The sequence below is a fragment of the Aureobasidium pullulans genome, assembly GCF_000721785.1.
Source record: "Aureobasidium pullulans EXF-150 unplaced genomic scaffold scaffold_19, whole genome shotgun sequence".
NCBI lineage: Eukaryota > Fungi > Ascomycota > Dothideomycetes > Dothideales > Saccotheciaceae > Aureobasidium > Aureobasidium pullulans.
This window is the reverse complement of record NW_021941039.1, coordinates 16,369-42,987: the sequence shown is the minus strand read 5'-3', so window position 1 is coordinate 42,987 and position 26,619 is coordinate 16,369. Positions and strand designations below refer to the sequence as shown.

The 26,619-nt window shown below is 51.2% G+C and overlaps 17 protein-coding genes across 17 annotated transcripts; 8 read left to right on the top strand and 9 right to left on the bottom strand.

Moving 5' to 3' along the window:
- Positions 1–44: 44 nt before the first annotated feature.
- On the bottom strand, positions 45–1,689 carry M438DRAFT_324611 (uncharacterized protein). Its single transcript, XM_029903064.1, has 2 exons — positions 1,641–1,689; positions 45–1,495 (listed from the first exon to the last, which is right to left on the bottom strand). The coding sequence occupies exon 2, from the start codon at positions 1,485–1,487 to the stop codon at positions 93–95; it is 1,395 nt and encodes a 464-aa protein (XP_029757452.1). The 5' UTR covers positions 1,488–1,495; positions 1,641–1,689; the 3' UTR covers positions 45–92.
- Positions 1,690–2,757: 1,068 nt separating this feature from the next.
- M438DRAFT_348128 (uncharacterized protein) lies at positions 2,758–5,697 on the top strand. The gene has a single exon (XM_029906063.1). The coding sequence runs from the start codon at positions 2,784–2,786 to the stop codon at positions 5,529–5,531; it is 2,748 nt and encodes a 915-aa protein (XP_029757451.1). The 5' UTR covers positions 2,758–2,783; the 3' UTR covers positions 5,532–5,697.
- M438DRAFT_348127 (NAD(P)-binding protein) lies at positions 5,698–6,723 on the bottom strand. Its single transcript, XM_029906062.1, has 2 exons — positions 6,374–6,723; positions 5,698–6,317 (listed from the first exon to the last, which is right to left on the bottom strand). Exons 1-2 carry the CDS (start codon positions 6,692–6,694, stop codon positions 5,868–5,870), a joined length of 771 nt encoding a protein of 256 aa, XP_029757450.1. The 5' UTR covers positions 6,695–6,723; the 3' UTR covers positions 5,698–5,867.
- A 1,020-nt stretch (positions 6,724–7,743) lies between these two features.
- M438DRAFT_279910 (uncharacterized protein) lies at positions 7,744–9,042 on the top strand (the record flags this gene model as incomplete). Its single annotated transcript, XM_029901122.1, has 1 exon — positions 7,744–9,042. One exon carries the CDS (start codon positions 7,744–7,746, stop codon positions 9,040–9,042), a length of 1,299 nt encoding a protein of 432 aa, XP_029757449.1.
- A 159-nt stretch (positions 9,043–9,201) lies between these two features.
- M438DRAFT_279741 (uncharacterized protein) lies at positions 9,202–10,707 on the bottom strand (the record flags this gene model as incomplete). Its single annotated transcript, XM_029901108.1, has 1 exon — positions 9,202–10,707. The coding sequence occupies one exon, from the start codon at positions 10,705–10,707 to the stop codon at positions 9,202–9,204; it is 1,506 nt and encodes a 501-aa protein (XP_029757448.1).
- A 234-nt stretch (positions 10,708–10,941) lies between these two features.
- M438DRAFT_367925 (peptide methionine sulfoxide) lies at positions 10,942–11,821 on the top strand. Its single transcript, XM_029907999.1, has 2 exons — positions 10,942–11,299; positions 11,366–11,821. Exons 1-2 carry the CDS (start codon positions 11,044–11,046, stop codon positions 11,716–11,718), a joined length of 609 nt encoding a protein of 202 aa, XP_029757447.1. The 5' UTR covers positions 10,942–11,043; the 3' UTR covers positions 11,719–11,821.
- A 297-nt stretch (positions 11,822–12,118) lies between these two features.
- On the bottom strand, positions 12,119–13,708 carry M438DRAFT_399276 (prolyl 4-hydroxylase; the record flags this gene model as incomplete). Its single annotated transcript, XM_029909406.1, has 1 exon — positions 12,119–13,708. One exon carries the CDS (start codon positions 13,706–13,708, stop codon positions 12,251–12,253), a length of 1,458 nt encoding a protein of 485 aa, XP_029757446.1. The 3' UTR covers positions 12,119–12,250.
- Positions 13,709–13,806: 98 nt separating this feature from the next.
- Positions 13,807–14,366, bottom strand: M438DRAFT_77778 (uncharacterized protein). The gene has a single exon (XM_029910313.1). It carries the CDS (start codon positions 14,193–14,195, stop codon positions 13,893–13,895), a length of 303 nt encoding a protein of 100 aa, XP_029757445.1. The 5' UTR covers positions 14,196–14,366; the 3' UTR covers positions 13,807–13,892.
- Positions 14,216–15,083, top strand: M438DRAFT_324590 (ClpP/crotonase; the record flags this gene model as incomplete). Its single annotated transcript, XM_029903063.1, has 2 exons — positions 14,216–14,435; positions 14,500–15,083. 2 exons carry the CDS (start codon positions 14,216–14,218, stop codon positions 15,081–15,083), a joined length of 804 nt encoding a protein of 267 aa, XP_029757444.1.
- A 309-nt stretch (positions 15,084–15,392) lies between these two features.
- On the bottom strand, positions 15,393–16,229 carry M438DRAFT_376832 (HAD-like protein; the record flags this gene model as incomplete). The annotated part of the gene is made up of 2 exons (XM_029908691.1): positions 15,393–16,127; positions 16,221–16,229. 2 exons carry the CDS (start codon positions 16,227–16,229, stop codon positions 15,393–15,395), a joined length of 744 nt encoding a protein of 247 aa, XP_029757443.1.
- A 445-nt stretch (positions 16,230–16,674) lies between these two features.
- M438DRAFT_348123 (uncharacterized protein) lies at positions 16,675–18,589 on the bottom strand. The gene has a single exon (XM_029906061.1). The coding sequence runs from the start codon at positions 18,544–18,546 to the stop codon at positions 17,023–17,025; it is 1,524 nt and encodes a 507-aa protein (XP_029757442.1). The 5' UTR covers positions 18,547–18,589; the 3' UTR covers positions 16,675–17,022.
- A 111-nt stretch (positions 18,590–18,700) lies between these two features.
- On the bottom strand, positions 18,701–19,830 carry M438DRAFT_348122 (2-dehydropantoate 2-reductase). The gene has a single exon (XM_029906060.1). The coding sequence runs from the start codon at positions 19,784–19,786 to the stop codon at positions 18,770–18,772; it is 1,017 nt and encodes a 338-aa protein (XP_029757441.1). The 5' UTR covers positions 19,787–19,830; the 3' UTR covers positions 18,701–18,769.
- Positions 19,831–19,880: 50 nt separating this feature from the next.
- On the top strand, positions 19,881–21,730 carry M438DRAFT_399271 (Metallo-dependent hydrolase). Its single transcript, XM_029909405.1, has 2 exons — positions 19,881–20,322; positions 20,504–21,730. The coding sequence occupies exons 1-2, from the start codon at positions 19,990–19,992 to the stop codon at positions 21,362–21,364; spliced, it is 1,194 nt and encodes a 397-aa protein (XP_029757440.1). The 5' UTR covers positions 19,881–19,989; the 3' UTR covers positions 21,365–21,730.
- M438DRAFT_324575 (haloacid dehalogenase, type II) lies at positions 21,072–22,373 on the bottom strand. The gene is made up of 2 exons (XM_029903062.1): positions 22,116–22,373; positions 21,072–22,013 (listed from the first exon to the last, which is right to left on the bottom strand). The coding sequence occupies exons 1-2, from the start codon at positions 22,285–22,287 to the stop codon at positions 21,439–21,441; spliced, it is 747 nt and encodes a 248-aa protein (XP_029757439.1). The 5' UTR covers positions 22,288–22,373; the 3' UTR covers positions 21,072–21,438.
- Positions 22,374–22,756: 383 nt separating this feature from the next.
- M438DRAFT_237166 (uncharacterized protein) lies at positions 22,757–23,509 on the top strand (the record flags this gene model as incomplete). Its single annotated transcript, XM_029899478.1, has 1 exon — positions 22,757–23,509. A coding segment is annotated over one exon (753 nt), but the record flags the coding sequence as incomplete, so codon positions are not given.
- Positions 23,510–24,311: 802 nt separating this feature from the next.
- Positions 24,312–25,163, top strand: M438DRAFT_279857 (purine and uridine phosphorylase; the record flags this gene model as incomplete). Its single annotated transcript, XM_029901117.1, has 1 exon — positions 24,312–25,163. The coding sequence occupies one exon, from the start codon at positions 24,312–24,314 to the stop codon at positions 25,161–25,163; it is 852 nt and encodes a 283-aa protein (XP_029757437.1).
- A 368-nt stretch (positions 25,164–25,531) lies between these two features.
- On the top strand, positions 25,532–26,515 carry M438DRAFT_279941 (TPR-like protein; the record flags this gene model as incomplete). Its single annotated transcript, XM_029901126.1, has 1 exon — positions 25,532–26,515. One exon carries the CDS (start codon positions 25,532–25,534, stop codon positions 26,513–26,515), a length of 984 nt encoding a protein of 327 aa, XP_029757436.1.
- Positions 26,516–26,619: the final 104 nt, after the last annotated feature.

Below are 26,619 nucleotides of genomic sequence, written 5' to 3'. Positions count from 1 at the left end.
ATATATATATATATATATGTATATATTCGATACTAGACAGATCGCTTGAGAAACAAAGGAGAATGGTCTCAAAGAATACTTCGGCATTACAGCTAGGCTACACTTGCAGCGTCATTCTTTGCCATCCGTTCAAAGTGATCACAGAGACCTCTGATTTGTTGCTCGATACTGGCATTGAAAGCTGCGGCCTTCTCAGGATCTCTGGGCGGCGGACCCATGACGGGAAAGTCAAGACGAGACTTTGCACACCATTCACTCACCTTGGGCTCTTCCATCCACTTGAGCCTGTTTTTCATAGAAGCCAGGAGGGTCGTAGGGTAATCCGCCGGTTCGCGAGTGTATGGAAAAGGGTCGCAAAGAGTGTTCTTGAGATTTTCTTCGTCGAAACTGGCTTCGACGTGTCCAATGAGAGCAGCGCTGAACGTGGGCTGGAAGAACTTTATGTTCTGAATAGTGATGTTTCTACTATTGAAGACAGGAACAGGGGGCACGTTCCCTAAGCCAGGCGCAGTGCAGTCAATGAAGAGAGTGTCGGGCACAGGAGTGTATGTGCCCTTCTCCAAGGTGACTTTGTCTGGGTCAACGCGTTTGACTCGTCCCTGGCGTATGATGTTCTTGACTTTCTTCATCTCTTTAAACTCTGCTTTTGTGACAATCGCGTGCCTGAACATGGTAGGCTCGATTCTCTTGTCTAGACGGTGGGCGTGTCCGAGTTGCTCCATGCGATGAAACATCTCTTGAGATGTTTTGGACCCCATGATGGCATTGGTTTTTTCTTCCAGCAGTTGTTCAGGGTTGGGCGTAGCCTCTGGAGGCTGGAGAATAGCGCGTTCTATGAACCAGGAGTCGCGCGGCATGATCCAGGAAATATCCTTCGGGTCAATGTTTTGAGCTAGCAGCCACGAACATGAGTCGACTGCAGTCTTCCCGGCTCCAATGATTGTATAGGCGCCATAAGGTCGCTTTAGAGTCGCTAAGGCGTTGGGCGTAACAAGGTTGGCGTTTTCTGAGACCTCATACAAAGGTGGACTCATAGAGGGGACCGTGACCTTCACGTATGTGGAGTCCACAATACGAGTGCTTGGTCCGACCGAGAACATCTTGCCTGTGGCAATCGATTGGAACTCTCCATCCCCGGTGTAGTTGTGCAGTGGGTAGTAGGTAACGCGACCAGACGGAAGGAGAGTAGTGTTCAGGACCTTAGTGTAATAGGCGACGATCTCATCGCCCGTTGCCACCTCGGCAAGGCCTTTGTTGTATCCAACTATTTTCTCATCTCCGAGCTGGCGAGAATTGACGCCGTAGACGTCGGACGGTTGGTGAAGGGCGACAAACGGGTATGCAAGCGTCCAATGAACCCCCGGACGGGAATAGCGATCGACGATGGCCACCGTAGCGTCCTTGTCAGAGATCAGAGTATCAACGAAGGCCATGCCCATGGCACCCGCGCCGATGACAAGATAGTCGGGGGAGATAGTCTCGGTCATGTCGATACCTGGCATCGTTTCTAAGTACGGAGGTTCGAAGGATATCAAGTAGTGTCTGAATAATCTCACGAATGTTGGTTGTATGTTTGAGACGAAGAGAGGGCAATTTGGTGAAGCAAGAAAAGAGAGGAGAAAGCAGACCTATGTACCTACGAGACGATTGTACGAGATTCTTCAACAGAACTCACCAGGCCACTACTTTGGCACCATTGTTTTGCTTTCGAGCATGACAGTGGTCTGAGGTACCCTGAGTTGTCCGGGGAGCTCTACAGCAGATTACGCACGTGAACCGGGGAACCATAGTAAGACATCCTAGCATTACGTCATTACTCGAGTACCCTCGTCTCGGCCACGGCAAAGTGACAGTGATGTGGTCTTACCTCACATGCACCGATGTCCGGCGAGGACCCAGATATGAAGAAAGCGCGACGGTGGAAGTCGTCGCCAAGTCGGGAATCCCTTGCAAGCATGAATTGATTGGTATGGTATTGACTGAGAGAAAGCGTTCGGAGCAAAATATGTCAGGTTGGCTGTCATCACAGCAACCGCGGATGCGGAGAACGGGGCATCTTGACCGGCCTTGGCAGAGACCCCTAACGCTACAAGGGACGATCGTACTCATCCCTTTACAAACTTTCTTTGCTGTGAGGGCCGAACGTATTCTATCACAGTGAACTGTCGCTGCTGCTGCTGCTTGTTCAAGATGGGTCATCGGTATAGTTCCCAACACCCTGAACCAAACAAAGCCTGGGAGCAGGCAAGACTTTGAAGGTGCAGGAATACAAGATGCTGTCGAGTTCTGTTCAACTGTCCGCTGAGAGAGGCGCGATGATGTACAATCCTTGAAGACGCTCTGAGTTGGAAAGCATCAGGCATAGCCAAAAAGCACAAGAGTGAGAAGCCCCAGCACTAGAAAGCAGCAGCCAGGGTGATTGGAGCAACTCTGCAGGAAAGTGGAAGACAAGAAAGCGAGGGAAGCGGAATATTGAGAGGAGAACAAGTTGCCATCGAGCTAGGTACAATCCAGCAGGTGGGTGAGACACATACAAAATGCTTTGTCGATGCATGCAATCGAGGTAGGAGCGCGTCACATCGCACTTTCCATATTCATCCGCGCGCGTTCTCTGGTGCCTGGAACCTTTGGCAACCAGCAGGCTGCAGCCTTCGACACTTCACTCCAAATCACTGATCCCACGATTCTCAAATCTTCTCTTTTCACTCAATACCCTTCCTTCCTCAACCGCGCTCTCGGATATCGTCATCTGTCCCGCAGCAGCAGCAGCAGCCAACGTCCCAATGGCGCCCAACCCCGACAACAGCACGATGCACTCCGGTTCTGCACAGGCCAAAGACAGCAAAGCCAACGACAACAAACATCTCTGGGCCATTCGTTCAACCTTGATGCGAATCAAGCGGCCTGACAAAGTTGGCTACGACGTGTACGACTCCGCATCAAGAGACAACTTGAAGAGGGTCCAACTCGACCCCAAGAATCCACCTTCTAGCCCATTCAGTTGCAGCTATTCTGGCCCAGCATACAATGAGAACGACGAGTGTTCCGTCTGCTTCCCCCAGTTCTTCCCTGCTTCACACTCAATCAGCGACGCCAATGCCCGGGATCTTCTTAGCGCCATCGTCAACAGCATCAAGACTGATCTCGCCTTTCTGCGCACGGCCCTAGATAAACATGCCGACTTCCTTGTTTCGAGGTGGAAGAAAAAGTCACGCGAGAAGCGCCTCAACTTCTTGATGGAGAAGACCAGCCTTTTCGACAAGAAATGGGCAGCTGTGCATCTGCTCGATCGTGTTGGCGTATTGAACCGTGAGTATCCAGGAGAGCGCGTGATTCCCAAAGTCCGCACTGTTCGAACAGCCAAAGGAGGTTACACCATCGCCATGGAGCTCCACACACCACAATCACTTGCAGATGAGAACCTTCGCGAGGAGACGGTGGCCTCATACCAAGACTCGTGGTTTCTGCCATATCTTGATGCACAGACTCTCTCCGAAGACCCGACCCTCTTCTTGAGCTTGCTGCACCATCGTACCGCCAACGAGCCTGAGCAATGGTTGATGTTCGACAACGCCAACATCGTGCTTGCCGAGCACTTTGCCATCGTGCCCAACACCTTCAATCCGAACTGCGTGATCGCTCAAGGTCCCGAATACGGCAAACTAGTCAAGTGGAATGCCGACCAAGCTCATCGCTGGGAGATCATCGGTTTCACGAAGGCTCACCATCTTCTCACTGCTCAAAAGTCTATGATGACTCTCCTCAGCAACTGTGTCAAGGGTCTGCTGGCAGAAGCAGATGTGCCCCCCACTCTTGAGATTCATCCCAAGTGGGAGGGATTGATCGATTCCGACTTCTCCAGGTTCAAGACAAGTTTCTCGTGGTCCACTGACTTTGTCAAGCCATTCTCACAGCCGCCAAAGTTCAACGCTCGTGAAGTTGCAGAGCTCATTGCGTCACGCCATCGTGTCGTCCTTGACGAACTGGAGCTTCTCCAAACAGATCCACAGTATGTTCAGTCGTTATCGAAAGACATCTGTGCATGTTTGTTCTTTGAGAGCTGGAAGTTGGGTGATGTTATGCCCTGGATTGTGGACTATCTCTTCTTCGAGACGATGCATCGTGAATCATACTGGCGCCAACTCGCTGCTGAGAGCGAACAGATGATGCGTTACCTCAATGTTCTCGAAGAGGCTCCGTCCAAGCAAGCCAAGCAAGATTTCGACCGGGCAGTCTTCATCGTGCAAGACCTCTGTATCGAGACTTTCGCGGTCTTCCAAGGCCAAGTCTTCGCAGGCACTCTGGTTCAAAAGGGCTTCGAGCGCAACTTCGAATTTACTGGTAGCGCTAAAGTCAAGTCCACAAACCGCACCTTCAGCCAGAAAGACTGGTTCCCTGACGATCTCCTCTACTGGAGTGTTAGCACGCTAGGTTATGATGAAAACAGACCCTTCACCATGGATCCTACTTTCAACTTCGCCATCATTGACCATCTCTGCCGCACCGATTCCAAGGAAGCCAATCGAATCGATCAGACCATGCTCGACAGACTCAGCGACATGTCTATCTTAAGCGATGCTATTACTTCCATTCGTTCCGACACGACTCGCAATCGCTCAGTCGACGAACAGGTAGCCAAGATCTTCGCTAGCAAGAGCCATACTACATCTCCTGCCGAGTGGATCAAGAAAATCAACGCAGGTCATTGCCCAATGCTGGGAGATACGCTAGGGCCTGATTTGCTACGCTTGTATCAGGAGTTTCCTTGGCCTCGCGGTAAGAAGGACCTGAGATGGCTAGACCAGGCCATTGCGTCCCGTGCGTGCTTGACCAAGGTTTGGGAGCGATTCAAGAAGCTGTGGGTCGACAAGCTTGTTGAGGCCAAGGTTAGCAAGAAACTGATTGATGAAGACATCAAAGTGCTTTCCGCGGCTACTAGCCCACGCTATCAGGAAGAAGTTGAGCAGGAAAAGCAGGACATCCTGGAACTCGTTGCTCAAAGTGCCGAAGCAGAAGCCGCCAAGTCCAACACCCAGGTGGAGATGCAGACTTTCTGGGGCAAGGAGAACGAATCTCTTGCCTCTCTTCCAACCAGGTTCAAGTCCATGACCCCTCTCTCTCCAAACACAGAGACCGTCACCGACAGCCTGAAGAACCAGATTGTTATCTATGTTCCACCTACCAGAGCTGCTGCCTTGCCATCAATTCAACGCGTCAAGTCCGACAACATTGCTGTCTTCCATCACATGTTTCCCCTCAGAGGTGCCGAGTCTCAACGCAGTTTTTCGTGGCAACACTTCCTGGGCGCTATGGTCGATGCCGGCTTCAGCATTTTCCAGAGTCAAGGATCAGCCATCACTTTGAAGCTGGACGACTACTCCGGTGTGGGCGTCAAGACTATCGTCCTGCATCGTCCCCACCCATCGCCAACTGTCAACCCAGTCATGCTGAGAAGGATTGCAAAGAGAATGGAGAAGTGGTTCGGATGGCACAGGGAGATGTTCGTTGAGAAATCGAAGTCCGAGGAGTAGTTGAAATGACAGATTTGAGATGTGGTACGAGTGGAGATGGCAAGAGAAGAGGCGTGACAGAGTGAAATGAGGGAAACGGTCGCTAGTACGACAGATAGCTTTGCAGAAAATAGCTTTGCTGATGAATAGTAGATGAATGACAAGCTTCATCTGTTTAGCGCTCTCAATGGACAATCATGGTCGAGTGAAAAACATCGTCAATTTGATGGCCAGTCTGCGAACATCGGGATAGCTGAGAGCCAACATCGCCGTCGCTTGCTGTGTGCTAGAGTAGGCTTTCTTCAGACATGAGCGCTAGAAGAAAGAAAGAAGAGACGTCAAAGCGTCCAACCACACTTACTCGACACCATTCTCGACCATACGCTTGAAACACTGCTCATAAGCATCATGAACCTCAGGAACCTCGAACCCATACTCCTCCAACTTCCTCACCAACTTCCCAGTATCAAGCATACAATTCGACCTTCCAGCCTTGATAACCAAACTCTGCTGCTCCAATGAGAAATTTTTCCACTCAAACTCTGGACGAACAATATTCTTGAACAACCCCAATACTTCATTGTGGGATATAGCGCCAGGGTTTGTGAAGTTGTAAACACCGGTTTCGTTATTTTCGGCAAGCAGGATGGCGGCGGGGAGGAGATCGTGGAGGATGGTGTTGCTGTTTGGGACGTCGACCACGCGTTCGTATTTTGTGATTTTCGTGACGAAGTTGCGGGGGTGGAGGTCGTCGGAGACGGGCATGCGGAGGCGGAGGCAGAGGACGTTGGGGTAGTTCATCATGATCTGTGGATGATAATTAGTGATCTATGGGTCAATCTGGTTACTGAACTTGTTCTTACCTCCTCAACCCTGAGTTTAGTGGCAGAGTAGAATGAGCCAGAGAAATTGGCAGGATCGGTTTCAAGGAACCCAGGGCCGCCGATAGGATGGGCATCGTCGTAGGCATAGATACAGCCGGTGGCAAAAACACTGATGTGGACGCCACGCTGCTCGCAAGCGTCGGCCAGGTTGAGAGTACCGATGACATTGCTGCGGATGGTGGCAGCTTTGTTGTCTTCGCACCAGTCGACGTTAGGACGACCTGTACAGCCTGCACAGTTAAGAACATGTGTAGGCTTGATTCTCTCCAGCTCCTCGATGACTGCTTCTCTGTTCTCCATGCGGACGGTGGTGGTGTGGACGCTCTTCCCTTGATCTTTGAGCAAGGCCTCGAGATGACCAGCAACCCAGCCGTTACCGCCCCAGATCAGGAAAACGTCTTGGCTCGGAGAAGACATCATGGTGTATAAAGTGTGTGAGATGATTTGCAAAGAATATCGGAAGAAAGAAAAGAAGGGATGGGGTCCTTGATAGCAAAGGAAAAATGTGGTTCAAAGCAAGGAAGGGAGTTTGTATAGAAAAGCAAGGGGCAGAAAGAATAGGTTGGCAAGAATGCAGGCACTCCACTGAGGATTTAATACTTGCCATGAGTTTCTGTGGCTTGATTCAGGTTTTGCATCGAACGCTGCAGCGCAGAGGAATAGCTATACAATTGACTGAATAAAGACATCTAGCAATCGAGGCAGATCTTGGTTGTCTTCACAGTCGGTACACCGCGATTCCTCTTCTGCGCGACAAGACGAGAGCGCAGAGGGATGCATCATGGATGTCACCACACCTTTCAGCCTATATGTATTGCCTTGTACTTTGCTCGACGTAGCCCGTTGTCCTCTCTCTGAAGCCTAGTCCTCTTTCTGAAGCCTGACGTGGAGGCAGTCAAGGTCTTTGCAGCTTCATTTTCGTGCAATTCGAAGGATCGATTAGTGAACTGAGGCGGAAGTAGCGATGATTCGATAGCACCGAAGAAGAAATTGGTGATCCGGAAGTGTAGGGAGGAGAGGCAGTCACTATTTCATAAACTGCACTGACTGCAGGACAACGATATTTCGCCATCGTCCCCTCGTTCGGGGTGAATCCATCGGCTCATAAGACTCAACGCGTCAGAATGCAGCGCCCTTGCGCACTTGGGCAGACGAGGCATCCCTCCTGCATATCATAGCGACAGCGACCTGAGGGCGTGCTTGGGCGTGATCGAATCAAGAAAGCGGCTTCTCTCCAGCTTCCAACAGCTGCCAGGAATGCCAAGATCCGAGACGAGACCGGTGCACTGACTCGAACACGACTTCATGTCCCATGCCTTCATAATTATTCTTCATACACTTTCGTTCAAATGTTGACTGGAGACCAAGGCGAAGTTCTTGACGTCTTTGGACAAAATCCACGACTGAGTCGGCTGTATACGCAATTATGTTTCTGTTTCGAGCTTCCGGAAAGCCCAGAACAGACGAATAGACAGGCAGAAGTGGTTGAGTTCCTTCAAGATGGCCTCGAAAGACTTGCCAAAGCCTTCCCTTGGACAGCAGGTAAAGTGGTCAATACAAGAGGGGTTTATGAGATTGTACGAGGAACTCCAGAACTTCAGGTTGTAGATGCCAGAAAGAACCTGCCATCTTTTTGGGAGTATCAGGCCGCGCACTATCCCTTCCGCTTTTTGGACGAAACCGTCGTTGCTTCAAAATCTACACTACCCGGATCGTCTGATGAGACCGCACCTGTTCTGATGTTCAAGGCGAACTTCGTTGTTGGAGGGTTAATACTCGTCATTGATGCCCAGCACAACTGCATGGACATCAGAGGTCAAGGAGAACTCATTCGACTATTTGCGAAGGCTTGTCGTGGTGCACAGTTCAGTGATGAAGAATTACAAGGCAAACATTTCGGCCGTCTAGAGACGCTTCCCAAGGTCATCTCTGCTCCCAAATCAGTGCCGGGCTCCGTCAACGAACAAGCTGTCCTGAGTGTCTGGTCATACTTTCTCATCTCGTCCGAGGCAGCCAAGGATTTGAAGAAGAAAGCTATCTCTGATCTTCCGGCTGGCTTTGTCTCGACAGATGATACGCTGACAGCGTTCACTTGGCAGTCTGTGACTCGCGCTCGAATTTATCGACTCAGGAAAGGTCAAACGACGACTCTCGAACGGCAAGTCGATGCTCGAGCATGTCTCAATATCCCGTCCTCATTCATAGGGAATGTGGTCACCAAAACTACACATCGCGAGACCCCCCAAGAGTTGATACAGAAGCCTCTTGGAGTGATCGCATCAGAGCTACGTGACACCCTTCGTTCACGAGATGCTCTTGCAGGGAATACAATGGCATCAGCGACTGCCCTTGTCGAGTCTCTCAGAACAAGCGACTCAAAGACGTCAGATCGTAGCAGTCTACCATCTACAGATTTGAAGCTTAGCTCTTGGTCAAAGGAGGCGTGTTGCGACTTCAACTTTGGCGGTGTACTTGGTAAAGCCGATGCTGTCAGGCGCCCAGCGTTTAAAGCTTGGGAAGGATTGGTATATTTCATGCCCAAAGATTCGGATGGCAGCATTGCTGTTGCCATATGTTTGAGGGGTGAAGATTTCGCACGACTTCGCAATGATTCATTGTTTTCCAACTACTTCACATACGTTGGCTAGATATTACAACCCGATGCCCCGGCACACAGTCAATTTTAGTTCCTGCGATACTCACTCTATATCACCACGTAGCGTCCACATGCTTTCGAAGACCCTGCAGCATCTGAGGAAATAAGACATCGATAAGGATTAGATGTTGAAGAGACGTCGAATACGTGTTCACTCTGTAGAAGGATACCTGAACATGACATCACTGATACCACTCTGCTTTACTTCTTTAGGCGTACAGATACTAACTTCCACGTTCGACATCTCCGCTTCAACACCGTCGTAGATCCATGTTTGCGTGGTTGCAATGCTGGATGCATTGAGCTCACCCAAGATAGTAAGAGTGGATGGTTTGAGTGCGTGCTTGATAGTGAAGTACTTCCAGTATTCAGATCCATGGTCTTCCCCTGTCGTATCGCCTTGTGCTTCTTTGGCTCGGAGATGCTTCAAAAAGAATGGGTTGGGAGATTCCTGAGCTTCTTGCACAAGGGCGGAATCGTGTGGTGGATCGATTTTCTCGAAGGACCGCTGGTAGTTGGCGACTATACATGCCCGCGCGGCCTGCAACTTCATCTCAGGCCGCAGTCGTGCTAGTTCTTCATAAACGCCATGATAAGCGGGTTGTGGAAACCATATAAGATATGGCAACTCGTCCACGGGAGTTGTAGGCGTGATTCGTGACAGATCATTCGTCATGATGAAACGGGCATTGATTGCCCGTCGTATGCGCCAGTCGTATATGTCGGCAGTTGGTTGGAGTGACCAGAACTTGGCAAACAACGGATCGTGGTAGATGCCTCGGATCAAACACGCAAGCTCGCCTTTGATCTTTTGTGGATGTCGCAGGCGCATGTATCGATCAATGTTGCCGTGATACGCCGCTGACAATATGAGCATGTCTTTGTCGACTGTAGGAAGATCTGCTGGAAGTGGAGAATAGAGTAGTGGTAGGACCACTGATTGATCGACTGAGCGAGGCTCGCTCCGCTTGACGTCCACTGACATATCCTCGCGGATGTCGAACAACCGGCTCTCAAACCCGTTCATGTCGGACTTCAGAATAGACTTTGCCCTTGGTCGCTTGAATGATTGCTTCGACTCCAGGAGTGTCGTCACACAAGTGTTACCGTTCATCGCAGAAATTGGTGGGTTCTCCAAGATGAGTGAATTCGAGTAGTCGTTGAATACAGCGTACTTAACAGGCTGTTGGAAAATCGCTGAATAGATGGCCTCGCTTCCGTTCTCACGAGCTTCCTCAGCAATGCCTACTTCGGGCAAAATGTCGAGTTCTTTGTAGAGATCGTCATAATTCGCCACGGCACAGACACGGCCAACCTGATATTTCATCCACGGATACTGGACGATTAGCTTCCTGCATGTATCGCGATCGGGCGTCGAAGGATACCATATACAGTACGGAAATTCTTCTGGGTCGTTCATGTCAGGGATATCTCTGCTGTACATGATAGCTTGAGCGTTGAGTGCGCGAGTGAAGCGAGGCGTAAGACCTCGAAGCTCGTGGCCAAAGCCTGCATTTCGACGAATACCCGCGACGACACAGAGCTGGACAAGCTCCAATCCAAGGTAGTCAGGTATGCGAACACCGTTGATGGCATCCTGTAACACTCTCTGGTTGAAACGGAAGTCTTGCAAGGCAGACTGTCGCGGATGAGCCATGGCGTTGAGCTTCAAGTCTCATGCTCCGGAAGCTCGGAGCTGTCAGAGAGATGCCAAGCATTTCCAGAAGCCGAGGCGAATGCGGGCAAGTGGCAAAAAAGGGTTCGAGTCCATGACGCGAGATGATGGTTAGCTAAGCAAGACAATCATTTCTGGAAGGTGCAGAAGAATCGTCAATTGTCGCCATTCCACGCCTCCTGCCATCAATACATAACCTGGAGACACCTTGAACCACAAGAACCTCCTCCATACAAACTTCAAGCTCTCAACTTCGCGACCACGAGACCTCTTACGCTTATCCTCCTCATCGCAATCGCGATCGCAACACCGCCAGTCATGAACTCTCTCTTCGCCCGTCTCTCTCGCCCTTTCACCTCATCAACCATGCGCTTCGGACCTGAGGGAACTGGCGCTGTTTCCGTGCCCGAGGGCACCGAGAAGGCCACAGTCGCAGCTGGCTGCTTCTGGGGTGTCGAGCACATGTACCGCCACCACTTCCCCAAGGATGCTGTCCTGGACGCCAGAGTCGGTTACATCGGCGGCAACACCGACAACCCCAGCTACCGCGCTGTATGCACCGGAAGAACAGGACGTAAGTTTTGCCACTACCTCATGCGACAACATTTGCGACAGACGGCTAACACAGATGATTCTACAGACGCCGAAGCCCTACAGATCTATTACAACCCCTCCAAAGTCTCATACCAAAAACTTCTCGAATTCTTCTACCGCATGCACGACCCCACGACCGAAGATCGCCAAGGGCCCGACGTTGGCACCCAATACCGTAGCGGCATCTTCACACACAACGACGAACAAGACAAGATCGCTAGAGAAGTGACAAAGAAGGTTCAAGAGCAATGGTGGAAGCAAGGAAAGATCGCCACCGAGATCCTACCTGCAGGAGAATGGTGGGATGCTGAGGATTACCATCAGAAGTATTTGGACATCAACCCTGGCGGTTACGAGTGCCCGAGCCACTTTTTGAGAAAGTTCCCTGATCTTGATTAGATCTGAGTATCTGATTGAGACGGAGCGCTCCCTTGTCTTTTCCTTTTTTGCTCACTGTTTGTATATATACCTAGGATATGATATCCATCAACTGCATTTCAATTCTCAGATTGTCATTTAGTGGTTTCGCCTCTACGCCTTTTGATTGCCAGTGAGCTCTTGCATCAATGCCGGAATCAATGTGAAAAATACAGCAGCATCACATGGAGCGAGATAATGGCTGTCAAGTGTGAATTCGACCTAGGCGAGAGAGCAACCCTGTCCGGTGATTGACACAACAGGATCATGTCAGAACGCTGGTGTCCAATACTCGTACATCGAGGGAGGATAACCTCGCATACTCATGAACAAACAAGCCATGCTATTGTAACGCGAGGAGAGTCAAGACCACGATTCAAAAAGGTGCAAGTACAATCATAAGGCATATATAAAGCATTCAATTTATCTTATATACAAACCCCCCAATTTGGTCATTCCCAGACACCTTTTCCCACACCTACCAACGCCATTTCCCGTTACCCCATAAGTGCACTCAATTTGTAGAAGGGTTAACATCATACTCGACATCAGTCCTGATGATATATTTCGCGCCCTTAGTCACACCAGTGCCTTCATGCAACAGCGCACCAGCAACCTCACCATGAGGGAAAACAGCCACACTGCCCATGATAGGTTTGACAGGATAAGCATTCATAACGCCCTCCCTAACACTAGGAATGAAGAATGAAGTCTCTCCACCTTCGAATTCATCATTCAGGTAAATGAGGAAAGTGTACAGAGAAGATTGACGGGCGTCCGCGGGGGAAGAGTCGTATTGGTATTTATCGGTTGCTGCATCGATGCCTGAAGGAGGCCACGCGCCGTCGATGTGGCAGCGATATTCGGCTCCTGGGACATAGCGGTAAACTCTGAATCGTCTGTTGATACCGCGGACCTTTCTGCCTTGTGATTCTTCGGGGACGTAAGGGCGTACGCGTTCCCAGAGTTTGTCGTGGAAGGCTTGGTCGGCGATCCAGTAGAAGTTGTGGGCGAGGATGCTTGTTTCTTGGCCGTCGTCGCGGATGGGTGCGTCGGGAATGAACTCGATTGTCTCGGCGGCGGCGATGATACTGGTGCATTCGGTGGGGGTGAGGACGTCTTTTATAAGACGGAGGTTGGGGACGACGGGATGTTTGAAGACGGTGGTTTCGGGTGCATCGCCGAGGAGAATGGCGTCGTCTTGGGAAGCGTACAGGACGGCAGGGTGGAGGTTTGGCGGTTTGCGGTTCGGGCCTGTCGTTGTCTCGATGATGCGGAAGCGTTCGCGGAGGTTTTGTGGGCAGTCGGAGAAGATGGACTTGTCCAGGACGCTCTGGCGTGTCTGCTGAGGTGTCTTGTCTCTAAGGTTCCAAACTTGCTGCAGCGCAATCGGGTCGGCCGAGTCGAGGGCATCTTTCGTATTTGTGTCGGTTGGACCAGTGACTCTGAGAACGGCATCCAGCACACGCAGCAACACCTTGTCTTTTGCTGAGCGAGGTACGGCAACCTTACTCACTCCTTCGGGCTGCATGGCCAGCCCACTGACGACATCCAGATCGCGGACCCATCGACAGAGAGCACCAAGCTTGGGTGTCTCGCCGCGAATGCGCATTTCAGAGAGGAGGATGAGAGCATCGGTGTATTTGGCGTCAGTCAAGGCGCCAGAGATGCGTGCGGTGAGGTTTGTTCCTTCGGCGGCCGAGTTGACACCGGTGTTGCAGGCCTGTCGGAAGTCGAAGACTGCTGCTCTCAAGTCCTTGCATGCTTTCGACTTGATGAGGTTCGGGTATTGCGAGAGAGTCTTCAAAGTGTCGACGGTCAATTCCAGTTCTTCGGTCGATGTGACGGCGCTGATGTGGGAGACATGCTCAATTGGCGCATCGTCGCTGTCGTTGGGTGTTGGCAGGTCCGTGGCCTTCTGTTGCTTCTGCGGCGCGACAGGCGCTTGAGTGTTGCGCTTCCTCTTGCCCATTTTGATGTTTTGTGCTCGAGGAAAAGAACGACTTTCGTCCTGTCAATCGCTTTCCTTGACGCCGAATTGTGGGGGCGGCGAAACATTCAAGCTTTTCTCGCCTCAGGGTTCAACGCATGACTCGGTGCTTGTGGTCCATGCTCAAGCTCAAGTCGCACCCGAATACAGACAGACCATTCTTCCTTTATGGTCTTTGGAGACACACAATCTTGCAACGAAGATTCATCTCATGATCTTGTAGAGACGACTGAACCATCCAAGTCGTACATAACATGTAGGTCTGCAGCCCTTGGACAAGAGAGTATGACAAGCCCTCGGCTGTGATCATCATCCACCCCGCAGCTGTAAACAACACCTCGGTCATTCTGATCGTACATGATGGATCCAATTCGTTTTCGAACAGACAATCAACTTCGAACAGAAGTCCAGCTTGAATCACAACCAGGAAAATCACACAGCGCCAGCATTGTATAATACCAACATTCATTCGACTCTTCAACCTCAATCATGGCACCTCCACCTCAGACCAAATACTGCATCCTCTCCCACCCAACACCAGAGATCCTCCTCGTAACTCTGAACCGGCCCAAGCAACTCAACTGTATCAGCGCAGAAGGAAATGAAGAACTAGATGCCGTTTGGGAATGGCTGGACGCGGAACCGAAACTATGCGTAGGAATCTTGACAGGCACCGGTCGTGCTTTCTGCGCAGGTGCTGATCTGAAAGGTAACACTTCCCTCCTCCCCATAGATACTACAGAATAGGAACACTGATACGGCGGCACACACAGAATGGAACCAAGCAAACGCATCAGGAAAACAGCGAAAGATGCCCCAATCAGGATTCGGCGGTCTCTCCCGCCGCAAAGGTCGCAAACCCGTCCTCGCAGCCGTCAACGGCATCTGCTTCGGCGGCGGCTGCGAAATGGCCATCAACGCCGACATGGTCTTCGCATCATCTGCTGCAACATTTTCCCTACCAGAGGTGAAACGCGGTGTCGTCGCCATAGCAGGAGCACTACCCCGTATCGCCCGTGTGGTGGGCAAACAACGAGCCATGGAGATGGCACTAACAGGTCGCGTGCTAAAAGCCGAGGAAGCTCGAGAATGGGGATTGGTGAATCGGGTGGTGGATGGTGATGTGGTGGATGAATGTATAGCTGTGGCCAAAGAGATTGCGGGAAACAGTCCTGATGCTGTTATTGTCAGTCGTGAGGGGGTCAATTTGGCTTGGGAGGGTTTGGGTGCTGATGAGGCGACGGAGAAGTTGATTTCGGAGACTTATCCGAAGTTGTTGGCTGGTGAGAATATTCATGAGGGTGTAAAGGCTTTTGTTGAGAAGAGGAAGCCTGTTTGGAAGGCTAGTAAGTTGTGAGTGTTGTTAGTGTCACATGGAATATCAGATTATGATGAAGTCAGCTTATGTTGTGCTGCAAAAGAGTAGACATACATCTCCTACCCTTGGAATTCTGGAGAGCAATTTTTGACTCTGACTGCGCTGCTGGACAGGTGAGTCACATTCTTACAGTTGGACTCGGTCTGTATTGATAATAGTCTCGTTCCATTACTCCAAGAGCTCATTTGCTCATGCCTACTATATGCATTCTTTCAGTACTCATACTCATGAACCTCGTAAGGTGACATTGACATGCAGGTCCAATCAGATATTGGCCTTCTTCGGGAGTCATGCCAGAGACTGCTCAACCTTCTCCATGCAGTCAAAGAACTCGTTCCAGTGGTACATGATGGTGATGGCACCACACTCCTCGGTCAGCATTTTGGCCATTCTGTCTTGCTCCTCCTTCTCGTCGTAGGCGCCGACGTAGCCGATAAGAGGGATCTTAGCATTCTTTGCGGCAGTGGCTCCTGACTTGCTGTCCTCGATGGCGACGCACTGGCTGGGCTCAACACCGATCTCCTTGCAGGCGTGGAGGTAGATGGCGGGGTCCGGCTTCGAGGTGGGCTTCTCAAGAGAAGTGGCAGCACTGTAGACATGCTCTGAGGGGAAGAACTTGTCCTGGCCGACCTTCCTAATGGAGGCCTGGACTCTCGACAGAGCAGACGAAGAGACAACAGCGAGACCGTACTTCTTGCTCTTGTACAGCTTCTCCAGAACCTCAGTGGCGCCGGCGCAAGGCTCTGCCTTCTTCTCAAGCGTCTCGACAACCTTGCCGAGCTCGCGGTCGACGTACTGGTTGAACTCCTCCTCCGGAATCTCGAAGCCGTACTTCTTTTGCAGCGAGACCATCATGCCTCTGAAGTTCTGACCGACAAACTCCTTGAGGAGTTGGGGTCCGGTGTAGCGCTCCGACTTTCCATGCTTTTCCAAGATTTCGTTTGCGAGTTCGGCACAGGCTTCAAAGGCGAGGTGCTCACTGAGGACGAGAGTGTTGTCGCAGTCGAAGAGGATTTCTTTGATCTTTTGTTCCAGCGTTAGCCATCGGAGCCATGTCATGATGCCGATCCACAGGATGAGGTAGCCGAGGAGCTGCTCGAAGCTGAAGAAACATACCGGTGCCATTGTGATTATGTCCGGGATTGTGAATACGAAGGAATAGAAATTAAGTCGTGGTCGAGGCAGTATATATAGCGAAGGAAGACTGCTACGGAAAAATGTATGTGCTGGCGAAAGCTGATGGATGCTTGTCACTCTTTGTTGATTCAAGTCGTAATTCCCCGCGTCACCTTTTGACAGCTTCCCCTCTGTCTCACGTGATTTTGCTCAACCCCGCCTCGGGGCCAAGACGGTTGCATACCGCTTGCAAGCTTCCGGGTGCCTCTGCCAGCAAAACGAATAACATCTTTCTCATCAAATGCAAGCGTTCAGTGATTCTATTCCCGGGCGTGTGATAGGCTGAGCGCTTGGACCGGAATTTCTGTTTGTATCCAGGACTGACATGTCGTAAAATGGTAACTCTGGCGGGAGAAAAGCAAAATTCACGATAATCAGAACAAGATTTATTCAAGCGCTGGACGAGTTTGGTGACACCACTGCTGTGGTACTCCACAACGAGAATCTCTGGTGATCACAACATCGGTCTATTCATTCATGCTGTCAAGGTGATTGATACTCTTCGCAAGAATTTTGCCATTGCCAATACAGATGCGGAATCCTCGGTATGGTGATGGCATAGTCATCGCTGAAGCTTGCAAGTGTCGCTCGAGAAAGAGGATGATATCATGTTCAATGTAGAGAAACGGACGTAAAGCCGTGTGACGAAAGAGGGGAATATAATGAGAAAGGAAATAGCGCCATGCAAAAAGATGAAAGTCATCAGGGCATCGTCTGCAGAACATGTGCAACGCGATTGGGCCTATCGCTTAGTTTTCTTCCTGTCGAAGTCTACGACGTGCCTGCTTTGATGCTGCTTGGCCATCTTCCATCTGACATACAACATAACAGCATCTTTGACAACCACGAATAGGCACCCACCCACGACGCTTCTGCCCCATTTGTTCTGAAGCAAGCCTGTGGCTCGTCCTCTCTGCATACCAAAAGACTTGGTGGGCAGAGTGGTCCATGAGAGAGGCAGCAGGTGAGTGAGCAAATCACCGCTGACCGAAGCGATCGTGGGGAAGAGCAGAGCTGACATGACAGTCTGAGCGAGCGAGTTTGTGCTGAAGGATAGGAGGCGCTCTTCTCTGTTTTGTGCGGGTGGTCGAGGCTGAGGTCGGGGTGGCTGAGGTGCTTGTGCTTGTGGTTGTTGACCCTGTTGAGGCATGTTCTCGTTTTGACCAGGCATAGGAGCATCATCAGGTAGCGGTGGTGCGTTGAGCGGATGAGCTCCGTTGTTGTCCTGGACCTCGCGCAAAACATCCTCCTCTTCATCATCTGCCCAGTCCTCCCAAAAGTTGCCATCGATTCTGATTTCGAAGTTGTTATCTTCTTCTGCAGCCTCCATTTCCGCATCAACAGCGAGTTGAGCGTTGGCATCTCCGTCTTGCTGACCACTTCTCGGTTGTATCTCCTTCATCCATCTCTTCTCGTGGTCTGCCCAGACGCGGCGGTGGTATTCGTTATAGGCTGATCTAATGTATGGCAGGACAGCGAAAGTCATGCTCGCTGATGGTGGCCATGAGATCATGTCGAGTGTGTCGGAGGTGTCGCCTTGGGTTGCGAAGAAGACGATAGGGAGAACGGGGAGGATTGAGTCGGCGAGAGTTGAGCGGGAGAGGATCAAGAGGGGAGTGATCAGAGGCAGGCCGACACGAAGGCGCCAGTGCTGCATGAAGCTTCGTAGTTGATCGATGGGACGCGCGGCTGACCAAAAGTCGTTGATCAGAGGCTGAAGTATGCGCTTTGAGTCTTGAGGGCCGAATATGGAGGTGATGGTATAGAGGCCGTGAACTGCGCAGGCATGAACGACGGCGCCGAAAGCGACAGTCAGAGCAGCAGGGGCGACGGCTTTGGCAGCCAGCCTCTCGAGGGCGCGCACGACTTCAACGACAGGATCGCGAGGGCGGACGAGCTTGATGTCGGATTTGCATTGTGGGCATACTATTGCTGGAGGACCAAGAGTGCGTTTGCGGCTTGTGGGCGACTCCATGTCGGCGATCCAATCGAGAAGGCATGCTTCGTGTGCGACCAGCGCGCAAGGGCAAGGATCCCTCCAAGCTGATGTCTCTGGACCATCCTCGCTCTCGTCGGAGAAGCAGATCCAGCACTTCTTCAAGTCGTTATCATCTGGTATCGGGGGCGCGGGTCGCGCTTCGGGCGACGGGTGATTGACGAGGACGCTGGACTCTTGGAGAGAGGATGGGCCTTGCGAGCTGGAAGATTGTTGTGGAGCGCTCGATTCGTTCTGATGCTGCGACGGGCGGCGCGATAATGATTCCATGTTGATTATGTGCTTGTGTAGAAGAGCAGAAGGCATGCGACTGCCTGGATTGAATTCAATCTTGATGCGTCATGCGTCATGCCCCGCTTTGTTTCGAAACACGCAGCACGCGGCCACTTTATTCACCTCGTGAGTGAAGGCATAAATCTGTGATCGCATCACAAAAGAGTTGCACAATAGTCTCACGAGGATAAAATGATTTATCTACAATCAAATTCAACTCTTACAACTTTGCCTTGGCCTGTTGCTTGTCCCTGTTCGTTTGAGCCATCTTCAGCAATGCATACAAGGTCTGTAACCTCGGCATCTCATAACCTTTCTCTCTAGCAATGCGGATAGGATTGCCTAGTATGACTTCCAGTTCCATCTTCTTGCCTGCCTCCCAGTCCAGCCACATGGACGGCCTGCTACCGGATGTGTTCTTTCTCGTACTGGCGAGCAACTTGTCGGCACTGGCGAACTCGGGCGGGAAGTCGTGTCCAATGATCTTGGGTGCTGTCGTCAGTATCTCGGCCATGACTCCAGCCAGATGACGGGAGAGTTCATCGTCCTTTGCCATCTCTGCATTGGTGCTGCCGTTGCTGAGAACGCTGCTGGGGTTCATGCTGGCATTGATGGCGAGCTTGTGCCATCGGACGAGCTGGAGTTTGGCATGTGTGTAGGCTTCCGCGTCTTTCACCCCGCCTTGCTGCAAGAGTTGAGCGAACTTGTTGTTCCGTTGTTCGGCGTCGGACGAGTTCAAGGAGGCCGAGTCTGGGAGGTAGGGGCCGATGTTGATGCGCGTCCAGCGGTTGTGCTTGATTTCGCCGTGTTGCTCTTGTGCAGCTGACACGACCGTGACGGCACTTAGTATCGAGGCAGAGGGGAAGCGTTTCGCATATGCATCTTCGACACCGAGGCCGTTCTGTATCAGTACGACGGCCGTCTTATCATGGACCAGTCCCTCCAGCTGCTTCGAATCGTCGCTGACATCTGGCAGCGCTTTTGTGCTGACGACGATATACTCCCACTTGACGCCACTAGCCTCCGCCTCTTTCGGATTCGCAAATACTCGTGTCGGCTTCCATTTGTAGTCGCCGTACTGCGGTGAGCTGACCGAGAAGCCATTGGAAGCAACTGCCTTGTAGTTCGATCGGCAGACGCACGACACCTTGACGTTGGGAGCCTGTGCAAGTCTGGAACCGTAGAAGGCTCCCACGGCGCCGGCGCCAAAGATGAGCACTTCAATCGGACTGGACATGGTTGATGTTTCGTTGGTCAAGTTGCTGTGAACTCCGCATTGGAAGCCGAGCGAGTTCGCAGACAGCCGGATGACGCACCCACTTCCATCTGGGGGAGGGGTCCCGGCGACCATACCGACTTCAAGAAAACATCCGTCACGCAACGTTCGGTATTCTTCCCTACTTTTTAATTCTTGTTACCTGCTTTCAATATTCAACGACAATGTCTGGCTGGTTCACATCGTTTCTGAACTGCCGCCTTTGTATAGGCGGTAAACTGGTGGAAGATCAGTTGGTCGTTTCGGATGATACAGGTCTTATCCTCCCTCGGACTGGATACATTGGCGGTGATGCGGTAGACCTGGAGGAAGGCATAATTGCGCCTGGTCTGCTTGAGCTCCATACCAATGGCTTGCTAGGATTCCACTTCACCCACTTCAACAACGAGAAAGAGTACGCTGGTCAAATTGATAAAGCTGCTGAATATCTCGTCACTCAAGGTGTTACTGGTTTCTGGGCCACCATTCCGACGGTGTCATCAGATGAATATAAGAAAGTAGGTCCAAATATAGTTGTTTCTTTCCAGTGGCTTGACCACAAAGCGACAGCCATTGGTTAAGCCTTTGCGATCGCAAGCGGTTATGCAGTTTGCCAGTAGGGGACGGAAGTCTCGACAATGGATCATCCCCAGGAACGGATGCGAGGAAGTCTGTCATACTGACTGTATCCCGCCACAGATTTTGCCGTCCTTGAAGCCCAGAACAATCGACGACTCTGCATCCCTACTCGGAGCTCACGCAGAAGGTCCCTACCTAGCACCGTCTAAGAAAGGCGCCCACAATTCAGATCACTTCTTCGATGGTAGCAAATCATCAGATGAGGTTTACGGAGAATCAGCATCTTCTTCCGAAGTGCTCAAATTCGTGACCCTGGCCCCTGAACTCTCACAATCGACAAGCCTGATCAAGTCGCTCACATCCAAGGGCATCAAAGTATCGCTCGGACACAGTGCAGCGACTTACGATCAAGGACTCGAAGGAGTCAAGGCTGGAGCAACAGCGCTGACGCATACATTGAACGCCATGACACCGCTACATCATCGCGATCCTGGGCTTGCTGGACTCGTCACGATTGCAAATACCGATGGTCTGGAGAGCCCATACTTCACAATTATACCTGATGGCAATCATCTGCATCCAAGCGTGGCTACGATGCTATTCCGAGCAAACCCAGAAAAATGCATACTCATTACCGATAGCATCGAGCTGGCTGGACTTGACGATGGCGTCTACCCTGGACATTCACAAATTCCTTTCAAGCAACGCAAGACCGGATCAAAGGTGACGATCGACGGGACAGATACACTGGTGGGTGGATGCGCCAGTCTGCAGGAATGCATACAGAATATCATGAAGTGGAGTGGATGTAATGTCGCAGAAGCAGTGAGATGTGTAACCGAGAACGTGGCGGAGTTCATGGGGGACAAGACCAGGGGAAAGCTGGAAGAAGGAAGGAGAGCCGACTTTGTGGTGTTGAACGATGAGGGAGAAGTGCTTCAGACTTGGGTAGCAGGGTTGAAGGTGTGGGGAAAGCGATAAGCATGTCAGATACATATCATATACAGCGATCTAATCAGGCTCGAGAGATCTTGGATTTGTTGCTCTCACAGCGTTCACTGCACTGGCAAGACTCCAGATACCTTGCTAGGTACCTCTTCGAGACTGCTGACAATCACTGTCGGTCCTCCAATCTCCCCCTCGAGAAGACCATCCTGCCATCCATTGCCCGCTCTGTCAACCCAACAAGCCTGCATACCAACCGCCCTTGCTCCAACAACATCAAAAGGATTTCCACTAATCAACCACATACTAGCCATATCCTCCTTACTGCTTGGATCCTTACCAACACTCTTCGCAAGATGAGTGTACGACTCAGGCGTAGGTTTGAATCTCTTCGGCTCCTCCACGACAACGATATCCTTGAATGTCGACGCATGTTTGGACAGATCAGGAGACTTGTTGACAGAATTGGACACCATCGTGTGTGTACCGTTCGAGAACACTACAGGGTAGAAATTGGACTGTTTGACGATCGCTTCGAGTGCGGGAGCTACATCGGGGAAGATGGAGAGGGAGTCGTAAGCTTTCATCAAATCGTCAATGTCGTCCTGCTCTAAAGAGACCGAGGACTCGGCCAAGGCGTGTCGGAGTGAGCGTAGTGTGACTTTGCTGAAATCTTCATATATGTCTGCAAGTTGTGTTAGGAGGGATGCATTGGACTCTGAATTGATAGAGCTCTGAATTGATGGGGCTGTGCATTGATAGGACTGTGGTTTGATGGATTGCGTACTCATGCTGTTCAGACGCCATGTATACTCCAATTGGTACTTGCGCCATGTTGCTGCGATTGTCTGTGCCTTTTCTTGTCCGAAATGCGATGAGAGCTTCTTTGCAATGGATTCGGTAGACAGAAGTGTGCCGTAGGCGTCAAAGGCCAGGATAGTTTTCTTTTCACCACTCATGATTTCTAGAACTGTGGATGTGCGGTACGAAGTTGAGAACGACAGATATGGATTGAAGTCGATTTTGGAAACGGCTTGAAGTTGTCTTTGTAGATTTCTGATTTGACCTCGACCTACTCAAATATGATGATTTATGATGGCTGGAAACGGCCCTCGGATGATGCAATGGAGGGGCAGCTCGCGATCCGCTTCTCCGCATTTTCGTTGGTGGTGTTCCATGACCGGTTATGCTGGTGAAGAATATTACCATGTCTCGCAAACTTCACCTTGGGATAAGCAGAGGTCTGATTCCAGAGCAGCTGGATATTTTGAGTATCAGTTGGCATGATTAGCAGAGCGATGGAATATCGGCAGAAACAGCAACGAGATATATGACGATGCCAAGCCTTTCCGCGCAACATCTCGTAGAAGCAGCGTCCGCATTTCTGTCCTACGTGATAAATACCATAAAATTGTCATGCTGTCCACATCGTCTGGTTCTCTTCAGCACGCCTACCGGCTTCTACTGGAAAATAAGCGCCTGCTGCCCAATCCTTCCCAGCTGGCGTTAGTCGACCGCCTCTCGAAAATACAGGATGGCTTCGGTCCGGACAACAGACCCCCGCCGACTGGTCTTTATATTCATGGCTCTGTTGGAACTGGCAAATCCTACATTGCGTCTCTGTTCACTTCTACTTTGCCATCGCACATCTCTAGGCGACGGGCCCATTTTCATGAGTTCATGCTCGATGTTCATTCTCGCCTCCACCAAGCCCGGTCTTCCTCCAGCCGATACGATTCCGCCGACCCTCTCCCCATTATTGGCAGACAAATCCATGCCGAAAGTCGAGTTCTGTGTTTTGATGAGTTCCAGGTGACAGATATCGCGGATGCGATGATTCTGCAACGCCTCATGGGATCCTTTTGGGCGGCTGGAGGTGTCATGGTAGCAACTTCAAATCGTGCCCCGGAAAAGCTGTATGAAGATGGACTTAATCGCGACCTTTTTCTACCATTCATCGCAATGCTGAAGCAGAGGTGTGAGACTTGGCCACTAGGAGGAGCCAAAGACTATCGCTTGTTGAGGTCGGAAGGACAGACACAAAAAGTGTTCTTCACCGATCCTGCCGAGTTTCAGTCGACATTTGAAGCTGCAACTGGCGGCCAGCAACTAGTGGCTCATGAGATTCCGGTCATGATGGGCCGTAAACTTGTTGTCGCTGCTATGCAGACCGACGAAGACAGCCTGACAGTATCTTCAACAGTAGCACAACTCTGCGAAGGCAAACTCGGAGCAGCAGACTATCACGCCTTGTGCCGCAAAGCGAAAGTTATATACCTTGAAGGTCTTCGCCGATTTCGCCTGTTTGAATTGGACTTTGTGCGTCGATTCATCACCCTCATTGATTTGGCATATGAGTCGGGTACCAAAGTAATAATCTCATCCGACGTCACGATTGATGAAGCGTTTGTTGAGATCATAGAGGCGGAAGAGCAACGTGCAAAGAGGAAGCAGGGAGGATTACAGATGTCCGTTAAGAAAGGAGGTGGCAGCAGCTCGAGTATGATGAGCACCTTTGTGTCTGGCGACACAGAGTGGTCAGCCACCGGCCTGGAAGGGGCAAGCCTAGCCACTGGAGGTGCGGGTGAGACCGATGTAGGGTTCGCCATTGGACGAGCCATCTCTAGATTGCATGAGATGGGCTCTCCTATCTACGGGCAAGTCTAGTGAAGAGGGAAGTGACTGGCTGGATGTTTGCCTATTGTGGCGCAGTCCTCTCTCTTTAGCGCTGATGCGCATCGCTTACATCTGGCACCTCAGGATTCGCTGCAAGCCAAGCCAAGCCTCGTTCGGTGCCCTATTGATTCTGCAGGAGGCCTTACATATTGAGGCTCAATGTGCCAAATACATGTGCCGCTGCGTTAGCAGGCCATAGCCCCCGTGACAGAGCTGATCGTTACTTTCAACATTTGGACACCACAACCGCCTGCCACAAGCAATCTCTCCTCTCTTCTCGACAGCAGACCTCATGCCCATTAACAACATGAGTAAGGTCACATTGTCTCGCGAACGTTATACAATCGGTGTCATCTGTGCTCTTTTCGAGGAGAAGGCGGCTATGGTGATGATGCTCGATGAGAAGCACGAACCCCTCGAGCAGAAGTCTGGCGACAACAACAGCTATACTTTGGGAAAGATTGGCCAACACAACGTGGTTATTGCTTGCCTGCCTGGCGGCCATCAAGGCAAGGCAGCCGCTGCGACTGTCGCCGTACATATGATGCATAGTTTCCCCATCAAGTTCGGTCTCATGGTCGGCATCGGCGGCGGTGTACCTAGTCGGACCCTCGATATTCGACTAGGCGACGTAGTGGTGAGTATACCAGAAGGCACACACGGGGGCGTGGTGCAGTATGATCTTGGGAAGCTGGAATTGGATGGCCTCCATCGCAAGGGTCACCTGGACAAGCCTCCGAAGGCTCTTTTGAGCGCGATCACGTCGCTTCGGGAGAAGCATGTCTGGATGGAACCCGAACTCCCACAACACCTGACTGCAATACTAAGCAACCACAGGATGGCCAAGCGTTTCGGATTCCAGGGTGCGCAGCACGACAGATTATTTGAATCGAACGCCTTCCATCCGAGGAACCAAACCGACTGCGATCATTGCCTGTCCGCTCTTCCAATCGTGCAGCGCCCCGATCGCGAAGATGATACGCCTCAGGTCTTCTATGGCACTATTCTGTCAGGAGACATGGTGATAAAAAACGGCCAAGAGAGAGACAGAATTGCAGCAGCTGAGAAGGCCATTTGCTTTGAGATGGAGGCGGCTGGGTTGATGAACGATTTCCCTTGCTTGGTGATCCTGGCAGCAGTTGATGGAAAAGCAAGATGAATATTGCTTGCAAGAAGATTCGGAAAGGAGTGTGTTAACGACCTGGAATATATCTTACGAGCAAGTCGCTCGCTTCACGCGTCGTCGTGCCAAAATGGCTGTTGCTGTTGGCTGAGAACAAGCTCGAATTCAATCGCGCCATGGGTCTGTTGATTAAGTACTCGCTAGTCGAGAGCAAGATGGAGACAAGGAGCTACGCTATGCACTCTGCTCTTCACTCATGGTGCCTTCATGTCGCTCAGCACGACAGCGAGAAAGGCGACTTCCGCCGGCTGGCTTCTTGTATAGTCGGACAAGCCATGCCACTCCTGGAGACGGACGAGATCTTGATTCTACAACGGAGACTTCTGCCACATGCTCAGACAATTATGCGCTTCGTCGAAGACGAGAGAAACGCGAGACTCAGCATCGATGAATATCACGCATTTGCTCAGCTGGCCTATATCTTCAGATATCAGGGCAGATATGAAGAAGCAGAAAAAATTTACGAGCGAGCATTGGCAGGAAAAGAGATTCTGCTCGGGCCTGATCACACGTCTACCCTCGACACCATCTTCAACTCAGGCATTGCCTATCTAACCCGAGGTAGGCTTGCAGCTGCAGAGGGGATGCTCAGGCGGGCACTAGTAGGACAAGAGAGAGCATCTGGACCTGAGCACATATCTACCCTCGCCACTGTCCGTGGTCTAGGCAATGTCTATCAGGCTCAAGGCAGGCTAGCAGAAGCAGAAGAGATGTACGAGAAAGCACTAGCGGGATTTGAATTCGCACTCGGCCCTGAACATCCGTCGACTCTTGATTCGTTGAATACCATGGGCCTTGTGTTTACAGCGCAGAACAGGCTAGCAGACGCAGAGAAGATGTACGAGCGAGTACTTACAGGATACGAGAAGATACACGGGCCAGAGCATACGCAGACCTTACAAGCATTCAATAATATGGGTCTTCTCTATCAGGCTCAGGGCAGTCCAGAAAAAGCAGAACGTATGTTCGAGCGGGTGTTTGCAGGGTTCGAAAAGACAGTTGGGCCCGAGCATGCGAGCACTCTATACACAGTCCTCAACCTAGGCGTTGTTTTCAGCGACCAGGGCCGGTTAGAAGAAGCAGAAGAGATGCAAAACCGAGCGCTGGCAGGCTTAGAAAATGCATTTGGGTCTGAGCATCTTGTTGTTTCACATGTACATAGCAACCTAGGCCACTTCTATGCCAAACAGGGCAGGCTAGCGGAAGCAGAACCAATGTTCGAGCGAGCTCTCGTAGGATACGAGAAGGCGCATGGGTCTGAGCATCAAGACACCGTTCAAGCAGGCGATCTCCTGAGGCAGGTACGCCACCTTCTGAATCCGTCTTGATCACGGTGTCGAAGCTTGAGTGCACCATATATTATATACAAGCCCCCCGAGATACGATTCCTAGTTCTTTTCTATCACCGACAATGTCCCTCTAGATTCTCACT